The sequence below is a fragment of the Varanus komodoensis genome, unplaced genomic scaffold, assembly GCF_004798865.1.
Source record: "Varanus komodoensis strain SLA01 unplaced genomic scaffold, ASM479886v1 scaffold2, whole genome shotgun sequence".
NCBI lineage: Eukaryota > Metazoa > Chordata > Lepidosauria > Squamata > Varanidae > Varanus > Varanus komodoensis.
The window spans coordinates 63,588,225-63,612,720 of NW_025335568.1; the positions used below are offsets into that span (position 1 = coordinate 63,588,225).

At 45.0% G+C, this 24,496-nt stretch overlaps 1 protein-coding gene across 1 annotated transcript in view; it reads right to left on the reverse strand.

Annotated features, from left to right (window-relative positions):
- The window catches only part of NRXN1 (neurexin 1), a 1,090,172-nt gene that overhangs the window by 508,989 nt on the left and 556,687 nt on the right, over positions 1-24,496 (reverse strand). The window contains 2 exon segments of the mRNA XM_044428877.1: positions 20,661-20,851; positions 22,239-22,620. Coding sequence (XP_044284812.1) covers positions 20,661-20,851; positions 22,239-22,620 — 573 coding nt within the window.

Sequence of the window (24,496 nt, forward strand, 5' to 3'; positions counted from 1 at the left end):
AAATGATGCTTTATGCAGATCCAGTGCTTTGCAAACTGCTTATATTTGCTTATTGGTGACTTCCTGCATTAACAGTGAAACGTTTGTAAGGAGATCTATACAGAGTCACACGCACGCACACACAGAGAAAGGCAAAGTTCCAAAGCTTCAGAGGAGCCTGACGGACTCACACGACTCAGCTACCAGAGACAGCTTTTTCTCTTCACTGGTGAGAATGTTTTGGTATCTGTGAAATTTTGCATGAAATTGAGAGAAAATAGGACAGAATTCTGAAGACTCCTTTCATGAATGCAGCCAGGAGAAGAACTTTTAAGATTCCCCTGGAGATGTAAGATCTGGCAGCTATCATGATCTATCACAGGTAGCTAGATCTGAAATGGCATTCTGTCTAAATTCAAAATTTGGCAAAAAAAATCCTGATTCTAACTAAAACTGTAAACCTTTCCCTTTTTCACTTTTTTTTTTAAAAAGAGTTTCTCCAGCACACACACACCCCAAAATTAAATGAAATCCAGAAATCTCTGGTTGAAAACTGCTGAATCGAAATAAATAAATAAAGGTAACAGTAAAATCTGATTGTTGTTTAGTCACAAAGTTGTGTCCGACCCATAATGACCCCATGGATGACATTCCTCCAGGCTCTCCCGTCCTCCACCATCCCCCAGAGTCCACCCAAGCCCACACCCACTGCCCCAGTGACCCCATCCAGCCACCTCAACCTTTGCTGTCCCCTTCTCCTTTTGCCATTAATCAATCATTCCCAGCATCAGTATCCCTTTACATGTGGATTTTTGCTTTCCAGTGTGAACTTGGAAAAGTTCTTCCACAACTGTGTTCCCTGAATTCCAATTGGCTCACTTAGTCTTTGTGTTTAGGCAACATCTTTATCTGAACTGCATTGGTGGGCATGGTGATGTGTATGATGCCTTCAGCTGAAGCCGTCACTTGCAAGGAACCGGAGTCGTCATTTTGTGCACACTTTCTAGAAATCTGCAAGCAAGAATATTCCTTCTGCCCTTGGCCACCTTTCCTCTGTCTGCATGCGCTTTGCACCTATAGAACAGCAGACTCTGAAATGAACTATTCAGTTGAGAAGTTCTTGTTATTTGGCTATAATTCTGGCTTAATTCAGAAGAATGCAGAAGGCTGCGTATTTGCTGTTCCACCTGAGAGACCCATAGGAGAGAAAAGCTGTTCTCTGCTCCCAGAAAAACAACCAGAGTCCCACTCATCAAGCACAATTCAAGCCATCACTGGAACTTGGAGTTTGTATTCCTGAGCTGTGAAGCCCAGTTTAAACACAGGAGCAAAGAAGATGCTGTACCGGCTCTTTGCATCAGGCTGCGGATGAAGAGATACGAAACTTGGTCACAGCATCCTATCCATTTGTTAATGCTGTGCCAAGTTTTGTCTTCTAAATTCTGGAAAGATGTCTTCCCTGGGTCCTTTAGAATTTCCTTCTCCAAGGTTGAGCTTACCTCGTCATCACAAGCTAGCAGAGGATGGCGTGTGTGTGTGTTTTCTGTTGCACATCTCTGCACAGTTTTGCTGCATCCTTGGTTGCTTGTGTTTCCTGGTCAGGGAAAAGGGAAAAGAAAAAGCCCTGGGGGAGGATCAGCTCATATCTCCTCCTGGGCTTTAATTGGCATATGGAAGCCAGCGATGCTGTCAGCTGCCAGAGAGGCAATGAGAAGGACTCTCCCTGACACCTCCCTGACCATCTCCTAAGCAAGGTAAGCACAAGAACTGTGAACTCCACCCATGGGCATTGCTCCAAAGCGTTCTCCTCTTTCAAGCCTCTTTTTCAGAAGCAATTTCTTTTCATCGGATTGAATGAGAATGGTCTTTTTAAAAAAAGTGGCCGGAATTCTCAACACAGCACCACCGCCATTGATGTTTCTGCCTGAATCACTGGCTGCATATTCTCTGGAGCACACACTTAAAGTTCAAAGGGTGGTTGTAGATTAAAAAGAAAAGACAAAGCACTTGGGGCTCTTTCCACTGATGCTGGAAGGGACAGCATTGCATTTAGCCGCTGCCCTGAATTGGCTTCAGCAGCTTACCAAATGCACAACAATTAGATGGAGCCAATATTCGAGTTAAGAAGATTGCTTTATCCTAATAACTTTGCTCATTGCACTGTTGGCTGCACTTTCAAGTTGTCACATTGAGCAAGCCTCATTATTCAGGGTAAAATAGCATTGTTCATTCAGATACGGTGCCAACTGCGAGAGATGGGGAGGGGGCTGGGGATGAAGCACGAGGTATCTGTACCTTCATTATTGGAAAATAAAGGAGGCATATTCGGAGATTCCTTTTTAACAAGGAGAAGGTTCAGTAGGCCTAAATCATTCTTAAGCGTTTTTACAGCATGCAGACATTGCTCACCTTTCGAGGCATGTCCCATTCCTCAAAATTCAGTTGTATGAAGTTTCCAAGTTTTTCTACATTTGTTACACGCCTATTTTCTCCCATGTCAGTTAAACCTATGAAATTTCCCATCAAAAGTTCTAATGGGAACCATAATGTTCAGTTAAACAAGATTTCAGGGTAAATTATTTTAACTATCAAATCCTTCAGTTGAGGAAACACCACACTCTTCCTTTTGAGAAGATGCTAAAATGTCTGCTTCTTTCTTGTTGTTAATCGTTGCCAAGTCATCTCCAACGTACTCGTGCGGTGACCCCATTTCCGAGAGTCCTCCCAGCAACCTGTTCTTGAGAGCCCTGCTCAGCCCTTGTCAACCCCAGACTGCGGCTTCCTTTATGGAATTCATCAATCGGATAGTTGGTCCTTCTCTTCGTCTTCAACTCTCTCTAGCACGATTGTCTTCTCCACTGAGTCTTGCTTTCTTAGGTATCACCAAACTTGGAAACAAACTTCAGCAACTGGAAGCCTTTGCCTCCAACTGGGGACAAGCCCACCAACCCCCTTGTTCTTCAGCCTGTGAGCGCATGAAGACTCCCCCTGATTTCAGCTCACTTGCTCCCCCTTCCCAATGCTTATCTGGCTGCTATGGCGGCAGGCAAATCAGCTCCTCCAGTTCTCTTCCTCTGTTGCACAAGGGCTCCCGGGATGGTAGTGCATCAAGCACCCTGAGGAATGTGATTTTCCTGGGGTGCCTCCAGAAAACACCATCTCCCGGTCTGTCTGGTTTGCTATTGGAGCCATGACCGATATGAAAGGAGGGAGGGAAACTAGACCCTACTTGGCTCCCCCACAACTGGAAAGGTGGAGAGGGAGGGAAATGGCTGCTGCATTTGTAACAGCCATTGGTGGTTTGGTCCCCCTGACATCACCATGAGCTAAATGATGTCCAAAGAGACTCCTAATTGGGCTCGGAAAAAACTGAGCCACCCTCTTCCTTTGAAAAGGCAAAACTGCTTGGTGAGTGAAGCCTCATCATGAACGGATCCCAGGGGAGTTGGCCAGCACTCATTCATATTCTCTCCTCCTCCTTGGTCTTAATTTACTGGAAATGTTCTCTTTCTCAAGAGAAAGTGATGTTCAGCCTCCAATATGAAAATCATGTGGATGCCTTGCATGGTCTTCTGAAATGTGTTGAACCTCAAGCCTACTGACCAGTACCCAATCCCAATCCATCCTTTTCAGAAGGACGGCCCCTTTCCCGAGGCCCACCCTCTTTCTCCCAGCCGCAGTTGTTTGGTTTATGGATTTCCCTTCTGCACTGCTGCCCCATTCAAAGGGGTTCAAATGCCTCTCCCAGGCCTAGTTACTGGAAGTAAGAGCTTTAGGTGAATCTCTGCTGGTGCTTGAGCCATTGTGGGTCGTTTGGCCTCATCCAAACTTCAGCCCTACCTGCCACTTGGAAGGTAGCCCAAAGAGTTCTCTGAAAGAAATTCCCTGTCCATGGAGTGGAGGCAAACCTGTCCCTGATCCTCCTAGCCACGGAAGATCAAACAGGGCCCTACCTGCCTATATGGCCCCTTCATCGGCCCAGGCGTCCGAGGTTCCACCTCTTGGCCACAGAGTGACGGAGAATGAGGACTATGCTGCATCAGCCACAGAGAGAATCCTCCTGCTCCAGCTCAAGGACCTTTTATCTCCTCTGAGCCTCATTTCTACAGATCCCGCTGGGCAACCAGCCAACCTGTCTTCAGCAAGCCTTTTTCTTTCTGCTTATCAGCAGTGTCCTTCCCTCCTCTCCCTTGACTGATGCTACTCTCCAGTGCCGCAAGAAAGACTTGTACACATGTCCACCACCCTGACATGTACAAAAGAAGTGATCAAGACGAAGTGGGAGCTTGAAATGGTTCATTTCCTTGATAGACACAATGAGGCGCATGAGGGCTGCAGCAGGATTCTTTTGCTACTAATTTGACAGTTGCTCAGAATTCAGAGCAAGGTTAACCTCTTTCTGGGACGCCAGCACTACCCTTCCTCTCCTCCCCTATGGATGAATATTACCCCACAGCTTTTTCAGTGGTTTTCCAACTGCCACTGCCAGCCCCCACCCTGTCATTTCCTACAAAGGTGTGCATTGTGTGCACATTCTTCCAAAGATGAGCTGCAGTGGAAGTGGGCTTGGAGATGCAACTTCACTTCAGCTTTCCGAATGGGACAGGAGAGCTAAGGAGGGTAAATCTGTAAGGCAGCAAACCCCTCAGTGGAGCAAAGTCCTCCCCATCCGCATCTCTAGTCAAGCATAAAGCTTATGGGTGACTTAGGAAAGGTACCATCTCATAGCCCAAGCTACAAATCAAGATGGTTGCAATCCTGGAATCTCTCCCATGGTCCCCACAAGCACAGCTTGATACCGACAGACTCCCTGTTTCCCCTAATTTTATTTTATTTTTACAAACACAAACAAAGCTTTTCTTTTTAATGAGGAGGCTGGCATGCCGCCAAGGGAGCACGGTACTCTGTCCTTATTTGTGCACAAAGGAATGTTGTGGTGACTTAGAGCTCATGTCTTGCTTGTATTTTGTGTTTCAGGCAACCTACTCTTCATTTACTCTCCTTACATTTCCTTCTGGGAAATGAGGCTCGCGTGGCCATCCATGACCACCATTGCAGCCATTTGGTGAAATATGGTGTTGGAGGAGAACTTTGTAAATACCCTGGACTGACAAGATCAAATCAAGCCAAACTTTGCCTGGAAATAAAAATGACAAAACTGAACCTGTCAGAATTTGGGCACATCATGAGAAGGAAAGTCTCATTGGAGAAGACAATCATGCTAGAGAAAGATGAAGGCAGAAGAAGAAGAGGAAGACCAACTAGGAGATGGATGGATTCCATAAAGGAAGCCAAGCCTTGAATGTACAAGAGCTAAAGGACAGGATGGTTCAGAAGGCATTTGTTCACAGGGTTGTCATAAAGCAGAGGAGACTTGGTAGCACATAGTAACAACACTCTGTATGTTTTTAATAGTTGTGAACTGCTCAGAGAGCTTTCTTCTACTGGGTGATATAGAGAGGTAATCAATCACTCAATCAATCAATCAATCAATCGCTGAATGGGTTCACACCAGGTCTACAAAGTGTGCTTCTAACCCAGTGGTTTGCCATGGTTAATGACAGTTCCTCGTGGTATTTGTCTTCTGAACTATCCTCTTGGCTGCATGACATATCATAAGGAATGGCCTGGACTCTGAGGAGCCAAAATGTATTTCTATGCAAAATGTGATACCTTAACATTGTGTAAAGAACTTGGGCTAGAAGGCATGCAGCCTGACAGAGTTTAAGTAGATTGGAAAGTGTTTGTCGAACAGAGTGTGAGCAGAAGTTGGTGGTGCATGCGAATTGGTGAAAAAGAGTGGCCAAGTTAGTGTGTGCAGCAATCCATCTGCCATGAGGAAATGGGACATCAGTCATGGTACACAGAGGGATGACGGGGAAGGAAGAACCATATCCTTCATTAAGGATTTGGCCATACCTTGCCAACAAAACGTGGCCTTCAACTTCCTTTGTTCTCAGTAATGTTTCTCCTAAAATTAGGGACAGTACACAATTCTTTCTGCAGCCTAGGAAGACCTACCACCAGGGATGGGATAGACGCTGCTGGAATCCATCCCTCCAGGCACTTGTGGGCTTCCTTTTGTGCTCAGCTTGGTCTTCCAAAGAGAGCTGAGCTGAGAGGAAGTCTATGGAAAAGCTCAAAGGGAACCGGCTGTTCTGTTAGCAACCAGAACAAGCTGACATTTTCACCTCCAAAATGGGGCAGGTTAGTGGAGCTCACAGGGTGGAACTCCACTGACCTGTCGCATGCTGGAAGGAAGGGTTCTGCTCATTTGCACAAGTGCTGGTTCTGCTGGTGGTGGATCCTGAAGACTGCAGCACTTCATCTTGCCCTTGGTCAGAAGAGATGGACAAGATTTATACCATGTTTGGCACCCAACGTGACTGATTGAAATCCATCATGAAGATCCAGTACAAATTATGGGTACATGGGGAAGCAGGAGAGATATTTGCATGTTGGCATTTGACATTGCTTTTGACATAGCCTGCCTGTCTAATTTATACTTTCTTGGCATCTTTAATTAAAACCAATTGTTGAATCTCCATAAAATGTACAATCAGTTTTCTGATTTATTACAGAGAGATGTAAGAACCTGCTTTGCTACATGATTAAAGAAGATCCATCAGAAGGTTTTTCTGACCTGCCAGGATATCTGTCTATCTATATACCCACATATCTTGTATAACATTCAAATTGCTTGTGGCTCCTGCTGTTTGGTTTGCTCCCAGTTCTATTCTGCCACCCACTCGCAGTTTAAGTTCCAGTCCATTCTGGGTGTGAATAGCCTGCAATCAATCAAGACCAGGGCAGCTGGGAGATCACCACAAACCTCTTTCTTCTTTGGAAGACCAGACAAAGCTAGCTTAGATGTGACCTGTCCCACCAAATGAAATCCATCTGATAATACTATCCAGCCATGATATGATCATGTGGCTCCCACTGAATGAAGAACCTGAGAGGTGATAACACTTCTGTATAAAGTCACAGTACAGTCTGCAAAATGTACCTTTTGTAAGTATTTCAAGCACTCAAATCAAGAAAAAATATTCCTAATCCTTTAGGAAAATATTCCTAAGTGGGAAGCAAGACGCACACTGCATGAATCACGTCAGAACAAAGGTCCAGGAAATGCTTACAGCAAAGGAATCAAGCAAAGACTCTCTTGAAGAAGCCTGCCTTCAGCCTGACTCAAAGCTGAAGGGTTGACATGTCAGTCCAATGGACAGGCATTCCAAAGACTTGGAGCCACTGCTGAGAAGGTTCTGTCTCTAGTGGCTGCCATCTATACTGATATTAACTGCAGACTCTCAAGAAGGACTCTCAGGGTCAGTCTTAGCATGAGGGCAGGATTGGGTGGTGTGTCAGAAGGAATGTGGGAGAAAGGCAGACCTGATTTGAAGAGAGCTCTTCAGAAAGCATGAGACAAATTACACTGGCCATGCTAGGGATTATCCACATCCGCCTATTATATGATACACGCCATTATAATTTATTCCCCAAAGAGCAATCAAACACCAGAAGACTGTGGAACATAATATTGAAGAGTTTTCCTGCTCCCCAGTCTTCCTGTGTTCATACTCATCTGGAAATACTTTCCTGGTGGTGCTTAGGATATTAGAGGTCCAACTCCTGATGGTTCAGAATATGGTCATTCATGTTACAATATCAACTTTCTGGACTCCCTTCCCATATAGTAGAAAAAGTCAGGCAACAACTCTGGGGTAGTTTGGTGCCTCTTAAATATAATTCCAGGAGGCCTTTCCAGGATGGTAACCATGTTTACCCTGTCATTATGCTGTTAGTTTTCTGTGCATTTTTAAAATATCTCATTAGAGCTTTATTGTGCATAGTTGTACATTACTTAGAAATGTGTAGGAATGTAAGCTTGCTTTACTCAATCTGGTACCCTTTAAACCTTCTGGACTACAACCCCCAGCATCCCTGACCACTGGCCATTCTGGCTGGGGCTCATGGCACTGAAGTACAAAACATCTGGAGAACACCATGTTAGCCGAAGCTGACATTAAGTGTCTAATAAATCTTGTGGGACAGAAAGAACCACAATTGTTGGAGACCTTGCATAGCTACATGAGGGTTTGGTTCGGGCCTGCATCTGAACATGTGGTGGACAGGAGCTGGCATGCACACAATCTTAATCACCAACTTAATTCATACAACATGCAGTCACACAATGCTTATGGCTACTCCAGTGTGTGAACAGAAAAGCCACCCTGTTTGATTCCAGGGGTTACAATTCCCTGTTTGCAAATGAGCAGGTGCTATTTAGAGGCAAATGGACAGGAAGTTCATCAAGAAGTCTCATAGATAATGAGCCTGCAAAAGATGGTTTGTTTGCATTAGGGTGTCAGGATGTCTCTAAGTTGCCAGGTTTGATGTCCTGTCTGCAGAAATGTTTGCAAAAGAGCTAATCGGAGAGAATGTGAGGCAAGGACACCCCTTCTTGATTGGACGGGAGCTACACAAACACCAGCCCGCTTGAACTTGTAAAATGCTGGGGGGAAAAGATTTTAGAAAGCAGCGGAAGGTGAAGTAGGAAGGAAGGTTGGGAGGAAGGGCAAATCACTGAAAGGAAGAAAAGCTGAGAGCTTTTCAAAGGAGCCAAATGCTAGTGAGAAAGTGAATGCTCAGAAAAGCTGCAAACTCTGGCAGCAAGATATTGCTAGAAGGGGGAAAAGAGGCCCTATCTAGTTGCAAATCATCTGGATGTGTTTGCCCTGATTATTTTCTTACCCTTTTGTTTCCACTGTTTTGGGTGAGTGCTGTAGTTATTCACATGATGGTTAAACCTTTTCCTTAATAAAAATAAGATTTACAAGAGCTGAGCAGCGCCGTCAAGGACGGGAGATTTTGGGAAACGTTCACTGGGTTTGCTGTACATCGGAGATTACTTGATGGCACCGAACAACCACAGCAACACTTTTTCAGTAAACATGCACAAAATTTTAAACTTTGTGGCCTCTTTTCTTCTTTGGTTACCCACTCCATGTATAAAACCCAAGCCTTGCCAACAACAACGACAACGACAACAACACTGCCTTTATAGCCTGCCTTTCTTCCTTTGGCAAGGAATCCAAGGAGGATCCACTTCCCCTTCTCTCCATTTTATCCTCACAACAACAACGCTTTGAGGTAGGTTAGGCTGAGAGCCTGTTTCTGGACCAAAGTCACCAAGTAAACTCCATGGCAGAGAGGAGACTAGCATGCAGAACTCCTGCGTCCCAGCCCTGCTCCCTTAACCGTTGCACCAGAGAGACCCAGGAGAGTTTTAAAGTTGCTTGATCCAGGCCTCTGGAGGAGAGAAGGATTCCATCCCTGGTGGCTGTAAAAAGGTACAGGGAAGGGCAGGGAGGCAAGTGCAGGGCACCCCGGTGTTTCTCCTTACAGGGCAAGGCACAGTTGGGCCCACTGCACCCTGCAAGGCACTGGAAACAAACCCTGCGAGGAGAGATGGAAAGAATTGGGCATGCTTAGCCTTGAGAAGAGACGACCTAGGGGAGATGTGATGGCTCTCTATGAGGACTAGAAGGTTGGCACAAAGGGGAAGGCCAGGAGCTCTTCTCCATCCTCCCAGGGTGCCGGACGCAAAACAAGGGGCTCAAGTTACAGGAAGTCCAATTCCAGCTGAACATCAGGAAGAGCTTCCTGGCTGTTAGAACAGTGTAGCAATGGAACCCCTGACCCACGGAGGTGGTGGGCTCTCCCACACTGGAGGCATCCAAGAGGCAACTAGGCAGCCATTTGAGAGGGATGGTTTAACTGGGAATCCTGCATCAAGTAGGGGTTTGGACCTGGTGGCTTTCTTGGCCCTTTCCAACTCTATTATTCTATGATGCTGTACATAGATGGTATGTACATAGATGATGCTGTACATCATCTATGTACAGCATCATATACATAGATGATGCTGTACATAGATGGTATAGAAAAGTTTTAAATAAAATAAATAAAATAAAATAAAACTCCACTGCTGTGTCTTAGACCAGCCATTGGGTGGAGAATACGATGGTGGAGAATTGTGCCCTTAGTATCACAAAACCTTTCAATTGACCTTGAAAGAGGAAAAGAATCATGCACATGGTAAAATTAATAATGGAAAAATTAATAATGGGTGCCTTACATAAAACAATAGGAGCTAATCTAATGGAAAATTGAAATCATTTGCAGTTCAGTTTCCACCTGCAGAAGCAGGAAGCACCTTAGGTAAATCATTTGTGCTTACAAAAACCCAGCACACCCTCTTGCGTGCCACAGAAGGAAATCAAAATGCCATTTGTTCCTTCATTATGCCTGGCAAACATGGCAAGGGACAACTAAGCAGAACAGAATAATCTTGCAAAAGATCTGCTACCAAAATCTAAATACACCCTGTTGCTTTAGTCTGTGTATAACTCTTTCTGTATCAAATAAATCTATCCCGATAGTACCTGAAAAAGTACTGACATTTTTAACCTCAGTCTTAGGACCACTGTAGATTACTGCATGGGATGGAACTTGAATAGGATATGTGGGAATGCAACCAATAAATACCGTATATGCTCAAAAGTTATTTATGCATTTATCTCTACTGCTGTAGAACTTGGCAGTAAAGTGGATTATGCAACCCTGCACATAAGCAAGTCCATGAATGAGCTTTGGGTTTAATGCCCAGGGCAGTCCCTTCCAGTGGAGTCATAACCAGATGATTGGGCATGATTGCTTCCATTTTACACTCACTGTAGTTAAAGAATCCAGATAAAATGTGGGTAGCTTTTACTATGTTTTACTGAAATCAGCCAAACTCACATTGTGGGTTATGTAATTCACTTGCTCCAATAAAGCACGGTTAAGATTAACTGTAGCATCTGGAGAAGACAGGATACCAATAGAACTAGTCAAGCTGCACAGACTGAATGGGTGCAAGTTCCAAAAATAATATGCCCACAGATATGGAAACAAAGCAATGCATCCCTTAACTTATTTGTGTTGCCCTCCGCAGCATACGGATGGTCTTCTGCTCCAGGATTATTGACTCCGGCCACCATTGCCCTGTTCCTTAGGGTGAGCTATGGTGGATGCTAGGCTTGCAAATAGTTGTGAGATGAGAATGGAGATTGGCGAATGGCCGCTGATGTCACAAAGGCTCCGATGAATACCGGGGGGGGGGGGGGAAGGGTCGCAGGTCAGTCAAAAGCACGTGGTGAGAAGGCTCAATTCCCTGTGCCTCTACGTGTGGCTGGGAAGTCCTGGGGACCCAGTGCAAGTCAGGAGCGGGGACCCTTTTTCTGACTGAGGGCTGGAGCCCTGGAAGGAACCAGCTATTCATGCTCATGTGGGGAGCCAGCGTGGTGTAGTGGTTAGAGCTTTGGGCTGGGACTCAGGTTCTAGTCCCCTCTTGAATATGAAGCCCATGTATGTCCAGGGGCCAGGTACTGCCTCTCAGTCTTAGCTACCTCACAGGGTTGTTGTGAGCAGGAGAATCATGTACCCTGTCATTCCATTATTGTTCCCTTTCACACTCTGATGCACACATCATTTGCACCCACACCCACCACCTGCCTGATTCATAAACACATGCCGTTGTCACAATCCTCTCTCTCTCTCTCTCTCTCTCTCTCTCTCTCTCTCTCTCTCTCTCACACACACACACACACACACACACACACACACACACACACACAGAGCAGCTGATTGCAGACAGGACTTTGCTGTGCTCGGTGCTGAGCAAGGAAACTACTTGCGGCTTTAATCAGGGGAGAGGTTTTACCTTGGATCAACTGATGATCGGAGATAAGAGCTTTTGCCTGGGAGAAGGGTGGAGACTGAAAGAGGGGCAGAAGCCAGTGGGCCAGCTGGGGGGATCCCCATGGACCACATCTGGCTCATGGACTGGAGGCAAACCATCCCTGAGATTCACAGTAATGAACTGGATGGGCCAATGATCCATTTTATAAGTTACCGTGTAAAGCCTGTGTATGCAACCAATTGTCCCTGTGTGGTTTCATCAGAAGGGACAGAGAAGAGGATTTAGTGTACTATATCACAGGTAGAAGTGACCCCCAGACAGAGACCCTCTCAGCTTTTAGACAGCACCCCTCCCATCAAATCTTACAAATCAGTTTGAAAGAGAAAATGAGCATAAAAGGGCAAAGCAGAGCTCTCCCCATTTTTCCCTCTAAAGTAGTCACACAGGCCCCGATCCAGATTGGGGTCCCAGTGTGAGGGAGAGGGTTTTTTAAAGATCTGGATCAGCCATGCTGCACCTCCTCTAGAGTAAAACTAAAAAAGTAGCCACTTGATATGCATTTATCATAATATCTGCTTTGCCCCACAGAATTCACCTGGGTTGTTCTTAATGAATTTTCAAATGGTGGTTTTATATTGGATTGTGCTTTCACTTTTCTAGCCATATTAAAGGCCTTTTCCAGGTAACTGGAAGCAAAACCGAACCACAAACAGATTTATGCCGGAGGGATCTTCCTTTGGAAGACACAAAGAGAAATACTTCCCCTGCAAAAGTCGTAACTTTGCATGCGACAGAGCATGGCATCAGTTCAGCCTCCAAATCTGACTCCCGCATGGCCATTAAGGAAAGACAACTGCTACAATCATTTACAACCCCATTCCCCAATTTGAAATGCCAATGTGCTTGTTTTAGTACTTCCATTCGATGCCTCAAGGTTAGATACCCCGGGGGAAAGGATGTGATTTTGCTCCGAAGGGTTATTATTATGGAATTCAGAATGCAGAAAACAAAGGCAGGATGTTTCAAGCCAGTTCAGCTGCATCGTGGCTTCTCTTCCCCTCCTTTGCCAGACTGCACCAGGATAATATTTGGCGACATGAGACTGCCCTCTAGTGCCTCTATGAAGAATGGTATCCTCAGAGTCAGGTATCTTGTTGCGAAAGGAAAAGAACAAAGGACCTAGATTCAGTTGGAGCAAATGGTACGGAGGTGGGTGAGCTGTCAAGATTTGGAGCCCCTTCCAGCTGCCAGCCTCCCGGTCAAAGTGGGACAGGCTGGATCAGAAGGTGGACATAAGTAGGTCTGATTTCAGCATCCCTCCTCCACCTTTTCTCCTCCTGCTCCTTCCTCAGCTCCTTCTCTTCCTCCTCCTCTGTTCTCCCACATAGGCCGTTGCTTCAAACCCAGACATTTTGAACCAGCTCCAGATTGTGGGTCGGCTACAAATGGGGAAAACCCATCCAGTTCAACTCACTGAAGTTCTCCACCCGAAAGCTTGTTCTATCTTATTTCCATTTCTCATCGTGAGCCTTCGTTTTGTCACTTGAACAGGAAAGGTGCCCAGAGGTGCATATTTGCTTTCAGAAGCATTCATCCAAATGCTTACTTTCCCCATTGACTGAGCATGGAAATGCATTTTAATGCACATTTTTAAAGGGTGCATTTTTCTAAAAAGAATGCATTTTGTGCGCATAAATCCAGGGTTTGGCACAGGGGAGTTTTGCCTGCAAAATGTCTTTGCATTGGTGTCTCAGCCTGCTGCTGGGAGACGCTCTAATTTTTAAACCAATGCGAAGGACATTCTCATACTTCTGTAAAAACCAGAAGTCCACAGAAGTCCATCACTGTGGCTTTTGTACCCAGAGATGGGTGAGCATTTTGTTCTGCTCTTTTTCTGGTAAGAATTTACCACCAGGTAGGTACCCATGCTCTTGGCCACCTAATGAGAAGGAAGGACTCCCTGGAGAAGAGCCTAATGCTGGGAACAATAGATGGCAAAAGAAGAAGGGGACGGCAGAGGATGAGGTGGCTGGATGGAGCCACTGAGGCAGTTGGTGTGAGCTTAGGTGGACTCCGGGAAATGATGGAGGACAGGAGGGCCTGGAAGAGTGTTGTCCATGGGGTTGCGATGGGTTGGACACGACTTTGCGACTAACAACAACCCATGCTCTGGGTATCCCTACTCTGGATGGCTGTAATTCAGTAGAGCGGTGTCTGCATTTGGAAGTGGTCCAGAAGCTTTTACTTGTCCAAACACAGAAACACAGCGAGTCAGAAGGGGCCTCCCAGGCCATCTAGTCTGACTCCTGGCTCCAGCTGGCTCTGCTCATGACATGCCCACCATGTGCATGTCCAGCCTATCCTTGAGCACCCTCACCAATGGGGCCTCAACGACCTCCTGTGGAAGCCCATTCCACACCCTCAGGGTCCTGACTGTCAGAAAGTGCTTCCTGGCATCCAAATGAAACCTTGGCTCCCTGAGCTTTGCTCCATTGGAGCGCGTCCTGCCTTCCTCTGCAGGGGAGAGTAGGTCTCTACCCAACTCCATGTGACATCCCCTCATGTACCTGTATGTCGCCAACAGATCCCCTCTGAGTCTCCTCTTCTCCAGGCTGAAGAGACCCAGTTCCCTCAGTCTCGCTTCATACGGCATCCCCTGCAATCCGACCACCATCCCTGTGGCCCTTCGCTGCACTGACTCTATCCTGGCTATATCCTTCCTGTAATGTGGGGCCCAGAACTGAACACAATACTCCAGAAAGGCAGCCAGCAGGGACTGGTGGTGTCCCAGCCTGCGGATGCAAAATCTTCTAATGTTAAGCTAACACAAAGGACATTCTCGTGCTTCTTCATACTCAGCACTAGCCGAAGAGCTTCCAATTTTCTCAGGGATTTTAGTCTTCTACTTTCTGTTGTTTTAAATCTGTTATGCATTTTTAATCCTTGTACTTGCTGCTGGGTTATATTTTGGGTTCCATTTTTATACCAGAGTTTTAAACTTCTATACTGTATTTTATGTTTTTAATTGTTCAGAACTGCCCAGGGAATTTTCATTATTGGCCTATAATAAATATAATAAAATAAATAATAATTCACGAAAAGCTCAGTAAATGGGGTGGAAAGAATGCGAATTTTGTTGATTGACTGGTTTAACCTGAATACAGATGAAAGAGAAAGTGATAGGTCGTCCACCCTGAGAACAGTGATTAGCCCCTGAGAGGCTAGAGTTTAGTTGATTATTCAGACATGTTTAGCACAAGATGAAGGTTGCCATAACTTTTTTTGAACTGGCTTCTCTGCTTTATAAACTGCATGGCAGGCATGTACACCATCCTCTTCAGTCTGGGAATACCTGTTGAATTTGTCTGGTGGAGATGGGTGAGAAATCTGCTTACTTTCAATTTCAACTTAGTTTAAATTAGCTATAGGCTAATTTTAAAAGGTGCTAATTTCTTTATAAAAAGAGTGGAAATAGCTCTCTCTCCGTGTGTGTGTGTGTGTGTGTGTGTGTGAATGAATGCATGAATGAATGAATGAATGAATGAAGAAGAATAGAAAATAGGCTTATCCACATCTGAACATCAGAACAACAACTAGGTCAGATGGATCGGCTTGTGACGTTTGCTTCATCCTCCTGGGGTGAGAGGGAGCACAAGGGACTTAAAATATGTTCAGCTAAAAGAGGACATAAGAATTTAAGCGCGTAAGAAAAGCCATGCTGGACCAGGCCAATGGCCCATCCAGTCCATGACTCTGTACATGGCGGCAAGCCAGGAACTCTCAAGCAGGACAGGTGCAAGACCCCCTCCTGCCCAAGGTCCTCAGCAACTGGAGTCTGCAGGCAGCCCACCTCTGGTGAAGGAGGAAGCACCTGGCCAGCAAGGCTAGTAGCCACTGATAGCCTCCTCCCTCATGAATCTGTCCAGTCCCTTTTACGGTCATCCAGACTGACAGCCATCACCACCTCCCATGGCAGCAAATGCTACAGTTTAGGTATCTGCTATGTGAAGAAGTGCTTCCTTTTCTCTGTCCTAGACCTCCCGTCCATCAGCTTCATGGGATGACCATGAAGTGGGAGAAGAAGAAAAATGTCCCTGTCTCTATCTCATGCATTATTTTAAAGAGAGGAGAACAGGAAAAGTTGGTTGGTCTGTTGCAACCCAAATCCTGCACCTCCTCTAGCGAGAGACAGATCTTGATATTCACTGTGAAGAATGCCTCCCTTATTCCTCTGGGGTTCTCTTTGGATGCAGCCATTAAGCCAGATGGCATGTGTGCCTGCCACAGCTAAGAGGCAGAGGACATCTTGCGGAAGCAGATGGGCCTGGCCTCCATTCCTGCCAGCTGGAATATTTGGAAGCAGGTCCTGGGGAAGGCACTGCCACAGACCTTGGAGGGTGGTTCCCAGTCAGAGTAGACTTCATCAAAGTAGATGGCCTAACACAGCTTCCTATATTCTGATTGATGTCCGAAATCTAAATGTGAAGGGGAAATTGTAGCTGAATAGGAAATGTGGCTACCTGAAGGTTGGAGAAATGCCAAACAGAGAAGCACACTCTGGCCTCTGGTATCAGCCAGGGGGTCAAGAGATGCTAGGAGGTTGCATCTTGTCTCCCAAAACGATCAGCCTGCCAAGAGGAAGGTCTTCTGACTGCATCCATTGGCCAGAGGAAGAACACCTGGTTCAGTGAGGGCTTTCCCCTCTATCCTCACTTATCTTTCATTTTCTGTTGTGTCTCTCACATTGTGAACCTGTGAGCAGGGAATGTCTTAGTTTTCAAACTCCATACAGCTTCTGTAAATGTTTGGTGCCAACTACTACGACCACCACCACACAATTCAGATGCAGGCAAAACAACTGCATCCTATTCTAAGATATGCATATCTAGTAATATGAATATTTGCCTTCCAACTTGTTGGAACTTCTACAATTGGCTTGGGTACACAAAGCACTTCTGAACTCATCTTAAAGTGCTGGCACATGACGTCTTCAGATTCTGAAGCCTGTGATGAAGTGGGTCTATTTTAAGACTCACTTTTCTGATCATAGTGACAATTTACATGACACAAATGTCAGGAACCACATAAAAATCTGAAACAAAGTGCCAAGGTCAACTCATTATCTTTTGCTGAGAATCTAATTGGGTGAAAAGCAGAAAGAAAGCAAGCAAGCTAAAATATTTCGTGATGGAATATTGGTGCTGTAGTTAAATTTCCTGGATTTTTACCTTTTGGTGGCAGTTTAGGAAAATGATGCCCATTTTAAAAGGTATTTTGCACAGAATATGATAGTAAATTTGATGACTGTTGCCACTGCCTGTTAGTAGAAAGATAATAGTTGAACAGGAAAACTAGGACCGGATGAATCTATCCTTTGGGCAGCCCCCAAATTATGGAATTATCTCCCCATCAACCCCAACTGGCTCCAACTATATTAACTTTTTAGTTAAAATGATCTTTGCTAAGCTACTTACCAATTCCAAATAGCAAAGAAGTCTTGGCTGGTGTTTTTCTACAGGCTTAGCAGGATGGACTGGGTTTAGCTCTTTAATTGTAATCATGGGGTTTAAACATGGTTTTAATTTTAATGCAACTTTTATGATGTTTTATTGATTAATGTATATCTTATTTATTGTATTTATTATTGCTGTGCACTGCCTGAAGACCTTCAGCTACTGGATAGTAATGAAATTCTATAAATACATCTATGTGGTTTGCATTCTACAATTCTCCCTCTCTCTCCCTCTCTCCCTCTCTCTCAAACCCTGTTCAGTCTTGCTTCCATTGAGCTTGTTTAGGAGAAAGGTCAGAATAATATCTATATGGCAGTGCGCTGTGGCAGCTAAGAGTTCTGGACTGAGAATCAGTTTTCAGTGGGGTTGGGTAATAATTTATTTCAGTTAATTTCTGATCAGAATTTACCAGGGGAAAGAACTTGAGGGTCGTGTTTTGTTTTGTTTTTTTAAGAATGTAGGAAAAAGCAAAATTGCAAGTTCCACCCAACCCTTAGTTTCTAGGCAGACAAATACCACCTGGAGCATCCAAAGTCTACAACACTGGAAGAAGCATACATTAAACTTTTGCAGTGTGGTCTGGTGATTAGAGTGGCGGACCATGGTCTTGGGAGATCTGGGTTCTAGTCCCCACTTGGCCATGAAGCTCTCAGGATGACTTTGGACCAGGCGCTGACTCTCCGTCCACCCTGCCTCACAGGGTTCTTGTTGTGAAGCCAAAATGGAGAGGAAGAAAAACTTGTAATCTGATTTTTGTTCTTTGAAAGATGAGGAAAGATGGATTATAAATGTAATGTAGTACTACTAAGAATAATATGCATGTCTCCAATGTACACAGGTGAATATGGATACACACACATATAGAAGGGGTGCCCCGAGCTGAAATTTCTGCCCAGCTGCTGCAATGAGGGACAAAAAAGCTACATCCTCCCATTAAAAAAGGGCACAGTGAGCGTGCATCTCCCTGTAAAATCCCTGTAAAAAATCCAAAATTACCTACTTTGAAAATGCAAGAATTTAAAAAAAGGTGTGTGTTCAAAATCCCTTAATTGCCGATACAGGTACATTTGCAAAAAAAAAAAAAAAGTACCAAATGCATACGTTTGGAAAGATGCATACAAATGCACTGCTTTTAAAAAAGATGTACAAGAAAATGAGTACATGTTTTCATCTGAACTAACCAATCAATAAATAAATCCACAATTGGATGCAGAACTGAAAACAGAAAAAAATAACTCTCGGCTTTGGGAAATCAATTCCGACAGATTAGACGACTCGTGCTTTTGCTGCCCACTGGTTCAGGCATGGCAGATCTTTCCACTCTTGGTCACAATTCTGTAACAGCAATGTTCTAACTATCCATCCCTTCCCTTTCCAGCCCTGCTGGCAACTCTGAAAGGAGATGGGAAGCATCCCAAGGATGCGAGTATGGGAGGTGGAAAACATCTCAAGGTTACTAAATACCAATACTAATTCTAAATGTTACACCTGGGATCCAAAGTCTGCTGCAATTCCCATGTCCAACTACAAAAATACAATAGAGCTAACATCATTGCTAAGCCTAAGAATGGCCATAAAACAAGGTAAACTTAGTCCTAGACCTGCAAAAGGTATGCAAAGAAGGAGCTTGTGTTTGACAAGGAGGAATCAAAGATATTATGCACCCCTGATTCCTGTGTCTGGCTCTTTGGTGTGGGCTTTCTTCCATAATAATGCCATACAGAGAAACTCAGGTGGGCTTAAGCTGCCTGGAAATCAGAGGGACATGATACCTGTTGCTTCTGGTTCAAGTCCATGCAAATGGAATCAGTAGTTCATGGGCAGGCTGCCCACCACTCAACTCCATTCCCCTTCCTCTGTTTTGCTTTTGTCCCTTCTCTCTGCTAACATTTGACTAGCATTCTGTGTCCATTGAAGGTGCCCAGGCTTGGTTTGTTTTGGTTTTGGTTTTGAAGTTGTGATGGGCAGGTAATTAATTCCCTGTGGATTAATCCATTCTGCTTGGTCTGGCCAAGTTTTGCCTCCTGCAAACACACCACTGCATTTCATGTGCCCACCTTGCCAAGGGGGATGCCATGCTGCTGAAATACCCCAGCACTTGGTTCTGGCTGGCAGCAGCTGAGAAATAAGCCACCTTTCCTCTTTAAAACAAGCCCCATGGTGGCTACCAAGGGTAAGAAGGAGCCCCGGAAGAGTGGAATCTGCCGTTAAAGAAGAGGCTTACCCACCACATTCTTTGTTTTACACACCACCAAGACTCAGCACCAAATCAGTGCCTCTTTGGGGGTGAGAGAAGCCACAAAACAAAACCCACCGTCCTTAATTGCCATAAACAGCACATTTGTGTACCGTGTGATTACAAGCATATTCTTTACTTTTCTTTTCTATGCCCACTTTTCCCCAAACAGCCAGAAATATCCACCCTGAGACATTGTGAAGGGTGGGATATAAAAGCTATACATAAATGAATGGATAAATAAATATCTGCAAATACCCACGCAACAGTTTGCATCATCATGGGGATCCAAATCATTGTTCACCAGGAAGCAAACCCTTGCACATGGAAAGCGCTAAGGCTGCCGCCTGGAAAATACTCGGATGGGAGACGGCGCTTGCGTTGCAGAGTGCAAGCTGCCTTTCGGAGGAACTTGTGCTGAGCTATTGCGCTTCTCAATGGGGCTCTTCTATGATGCTTCTGAAGAACCTATAGAAGACACCCTCGTGAGTCCCCTCACCTGTGTCCCGGGATCACACCTGAAGACACACAAGACATTTTCTAGCAGACATACGTATCCTTGTTTTGCTGCTGTTCCTGACACAAGTGAAGGCAAAACAAAATGATTTCTCTTACAGGACATGATGGGATGGCTGCCAAAGGCAATATGCGGGGGGATCCCATATCCCGGATGTGCGTGTGTGACATTTTTATATGGGGGTCCCGGTGGTGAGGAAGCAGAGACAAACCCTGCCTCCAGAGCTCTGTATTTTGCACAGCCCGCAGCAACGGAAGCAGTGCATCAGGCCATTTCACAAATCAACAGACTCATAAAACAGTAGAGCTGGAAGGGGCCACGAAGGCCATTGCGTTCAGCCCCCTGCTGTTGCAGGACACCCCGTCACACCATCCCGCTCAGATGGCTATCCAGTTCCTTTTGCAACGTCTTGAATGTGAGAGAGCCAAGACTACAAAGTGGCATTTATAAAAATGCCTAATCCGTTTTTCTTTGAACAGCGATGTCTTTTGAGGACTGCTGCGTAGCTCACAAGGTAGTAGATTTTGTGCCATTCATGGTACTTTGATAAATGAATGTGATATCTGTCTATATATTTCACTTTTCTCCCCAAAATGTGCAAAGCATATCACAGTATAAGGATGCAGTCTGTCCTCTGAGCAATTGTCGGGGACGAGCACTGCCACTTACTTTTGAGATCTAGGTTTCTTGCTCCTGCCGTGCTCTGGGTTGTAATTTTTGTGTCGATCTTCACTGTATGGAGGTTATTGGTGTCCCGTGAAATCATCACGTTGTGCCACTGGTTGTCATTCAGCGGTTTATTGGAACTTCCCTTGATAAGGTTTGCACCGTTTCCCAGATCAAAGACATAATGTAAATACCTGAAAAGAGGGAGCAAAAATAGCCATGCTTATTAACTTATTTATTATATTGGTATCATGTCTTTTTATGGCAAGGGCACAGTTCCTTCCATTGCGGCTGCAAGGGTGGCCAAGGGGCAAGCTAAAATCAGATTCCCAGCTCCAACCTCCAAGCAAGTTTCTGAGATCAGAGCGGAGACTCCAAAAACTGCCACAGCCCTCTAGACTCTGTCTAGCAGCTGAATGTGATCCATTAATGGTGCAGTTCAGGGTCAGACATGGATATGGTTTTGGAGTGCTTAACATCCTTTCAGTACAGTTGAAGGAAGCAATAGGCTTTACTCTTTCAAGGGATATTGGGTGAGATTATTATTGTTGATATTGTTGTTGCTGCTGCTATTATATAAATGAAATAATAATTATTACTATTAATTACTATTAATAAATAATAGTAGCAGTAATAATTCATTACTATACTGCCCTGTAGCCAAAGGTCTCTGGGTGGTGTATAATAAGGTATAAAACAAAGTAATAAAATCCAGTACAAATACCATAATGTTAACAGTATTAAAATTAATTTAAAATAGCTTTAAACTACCGTGCTCCCCTCATATTGCCATGCAGGTATAGCGTGAAGAACTGAGGAGGCCAGTTTTGCACCGTTCTAGGTTTCCAAAATTCTCAATATGTAAGCCGGAATCATATTCCAAAAGAGACAGGAGTTCTTTCCTTTGGGGATACAATATAAAGTAGTGTAACTTGGCCACCAATTTAGATGGGTTTAAAAAGTGATTGGGCAAATGCATGAAGGTGCTCAATGCCCACTAGCCTTTTTGGCTATGTGCTAACTGGCATCAAAGGTGACATGCCTGCGTATAGCAGTAGAGGAGATCAGGCACATGGGAATCTTGTACTCCTCCTGCTGAGGGATCCTGTGAACAGAATGCTGGACGGGATGGGCCTTTGGTCTGATCCAGTGGGGCTTTTCTTATGTTCCTCTCCATTTTATTCCAAATGTCATGGCTTTGTACAACTTACCCTAGGAACTGTACTTTCTAGAGGAAAGTAAAAGTTATTTGCTGGAATTCTAGCCCTTCACACAGAACTACTGGCACTGGGTTTCTCTGGAGAGGCGGCACGTAGCTATGGAATATTTACATCCAAATAGTGTATGTGATCTCAGAGTTTTCAATGCCTCTGCTTGAAAGACCTATGAAAAGCCCACCTTGCAGGATCAGACTAAATTTATATCTCAGTCTCCTCCTATCTCGTGCTCTTCAGACTTCAACTCCCAGCATTCCCAACCAGAAGGTAGTCCAGCCTTCTGCCAATGAACACAGAAGTTTTATTCAACTTCCATGACTCATGTCATCAGCTCATGTTACCACTCTGTGGTTTGCATACACACCCTTTCACTAACTCGACCACGATAAAGTCATTCCCGTCCCCACTGTTGTAGAGTATTAGCCCATCCAATGATGTTGTTTTGAACTGGAAAAACAGGTGCATGGAGGTGTAAGCTTGCAACGTGGCAAGGGCAACATAGCTGGCTTTCGTCTTAAAGGTGACCGGATCAGCGATGATGTTTCTGAAGCCAAACCGGGCATTTAGTTCGCAGTAATCAATGTCCCCATTTTTACACAAGTCTATGTATGCCATGCCATTGAAAGTGAGGCTCTGCAGGTGGCCAATGAAGTTGGAAGGGACAGAGGACAAGTAACGGCGTTCCGTTATGATTCCCGTCTCTATGTTGTGGAACTCCAGTCTGGTGTGATCCCCGGCCATTTGACCTTCAAATGAAAAGGAGTTTGGAGAAGTTAGTGTCCAAAACTAACATTAGTGCTGATTCAAGAACTCAGTTTGTGAGGTCCAGTCTTGCAAAACTCATGACCTCCATGTTCATATTTACATCACGATACATCTGAAGAGTGCCTGTTAGAGCTACACGTTGCTTGCCCAAACGGACTGGATATGTTAAAACCCACTTTACCTTTGAGACTAACTTAAATACCTAACAAATAATCAAATATCAAATGCATTCAAAAGTAAGCAGGAAAAAGATATGTGAGAGAGGTGGGGAAAGAGAAAAAGAATCCCAGGAAATAGAAGTAACCAGCACAAAAAGTTGGTAAACAAAGCAGAACATGCCCCAATTTCAAACATCTCCTGAATCCAGGGGTGCACAGTCTCCTGAATCTTGTGAATGCTCAGCCCAAAGGAAAAATCCTCAAGCGCACTGGTCAAGGCACCTGCTTCCTTCATTTCTTATGTACTACCAGGAGATCTGCTAACTGCAAAACTCAAGAGACAGTGTCGGTAAAGGATCTGTCCACATTTTGGGATGGAGCAAATTTTGCATCCACTTTTTCAAGAAATTTCTTTGGCGGTTACGGAAATAACGCACATATAGATTTTGAGTTATGATACTCCGATCCATTGCATAATTTTAGGCACAGGCTCCTTGCAGGCTTTCCAGATGCAAAAATGATTCCCAAAGCCCCAATTCGTCTGGAGTTCAGAAGGCAGACCTGACGACATGGACTAGCGGCTTCAGCAAACAAGGTTGGCACTCCAGGGCTAGGCATGGGTTCGGTAGTACAAGTGCAGAAGTAAGACAGTGATTCAGTTCTGCTGACACACCTTAGCTCACCTTAGGGTGACTGAGCAAGCCTCAGTTTGGACAATGCCCAAACCTACCAGTTCAATCCACCAGCTCAGTCCAGTGGGACAGGCTGGTGTTTGTCCATTCTTGGCTGATGTTCAAAGCTGTGAGGAGCAGGAACAACCTTGATATACTTTTGCACTCGAAAGGACTTCAAATTCTTATATTGTTGGACTGAACCAATCTTATCAACTTCACTTCACCCTTTGCAGATTGGAGAGAGGTGGAAACAGGGGAAATTGTTTGACCTCTCAGGGCAAATGATTCTCACAGCTGCCACTGATGCCAAGGACTGTACCTCCCCCTCCAGTGCTTTTTACCTAGAGGACTCCAAAATGGGGGCAGAGAAGATTGCTTCCCACTCTTCTCACTGCAATTGGATTGTGTGATGTTCTACAGCTGCAAAGTGGATGCATTCCCAAGAACCCCCTGGCCTCTGCACAGCCACTGGCCACAAGCCAATGTCCCTATCAACTCTGGTTCTAGCAGAGGTTTGCAAGCAAAAGCTTTGATCCAACATTTTGTGTGGAAGTGTGAGCTTCATCCACTCTCATCTCTATTCCTCCTGGTCATATATATTCCCATCTTTGCTCCACTTCCTGCTTCTGTCCTCCTCATTCGCTTGGACCTTTTCTTCTCCCAACACTTTCTCCTGTAGGACTCTAAGGTGCTTTCCCTCCACCCTTCCTTATGGCTTCCATAAGGCTGACATGGCAGGGCCATTGGCCAGAGCAGGAGCAGTTGCATGAAGCTCACTCCTTCTGGCTGCTAGGAAGGGCCCTCAGCTCCAGCCAACAGGGCCTGCAGAAGGAAGGGGGAAGAAGACCCTGGCCCCTCCACTGGCCAAAGGAACAAGAGCCCCCATTGGCAAGAGCACGGGTGAGGGGAGGCCGGCCTGGCCTGAGGTACATTTCAATGCCCACTTCAAGCTCACCACTCTGCTCTTGAAAAACTCATCTCCCTTTTCCTCTTGTCCCTCTTTCCTCACTCCCTTGTGTTTCTTG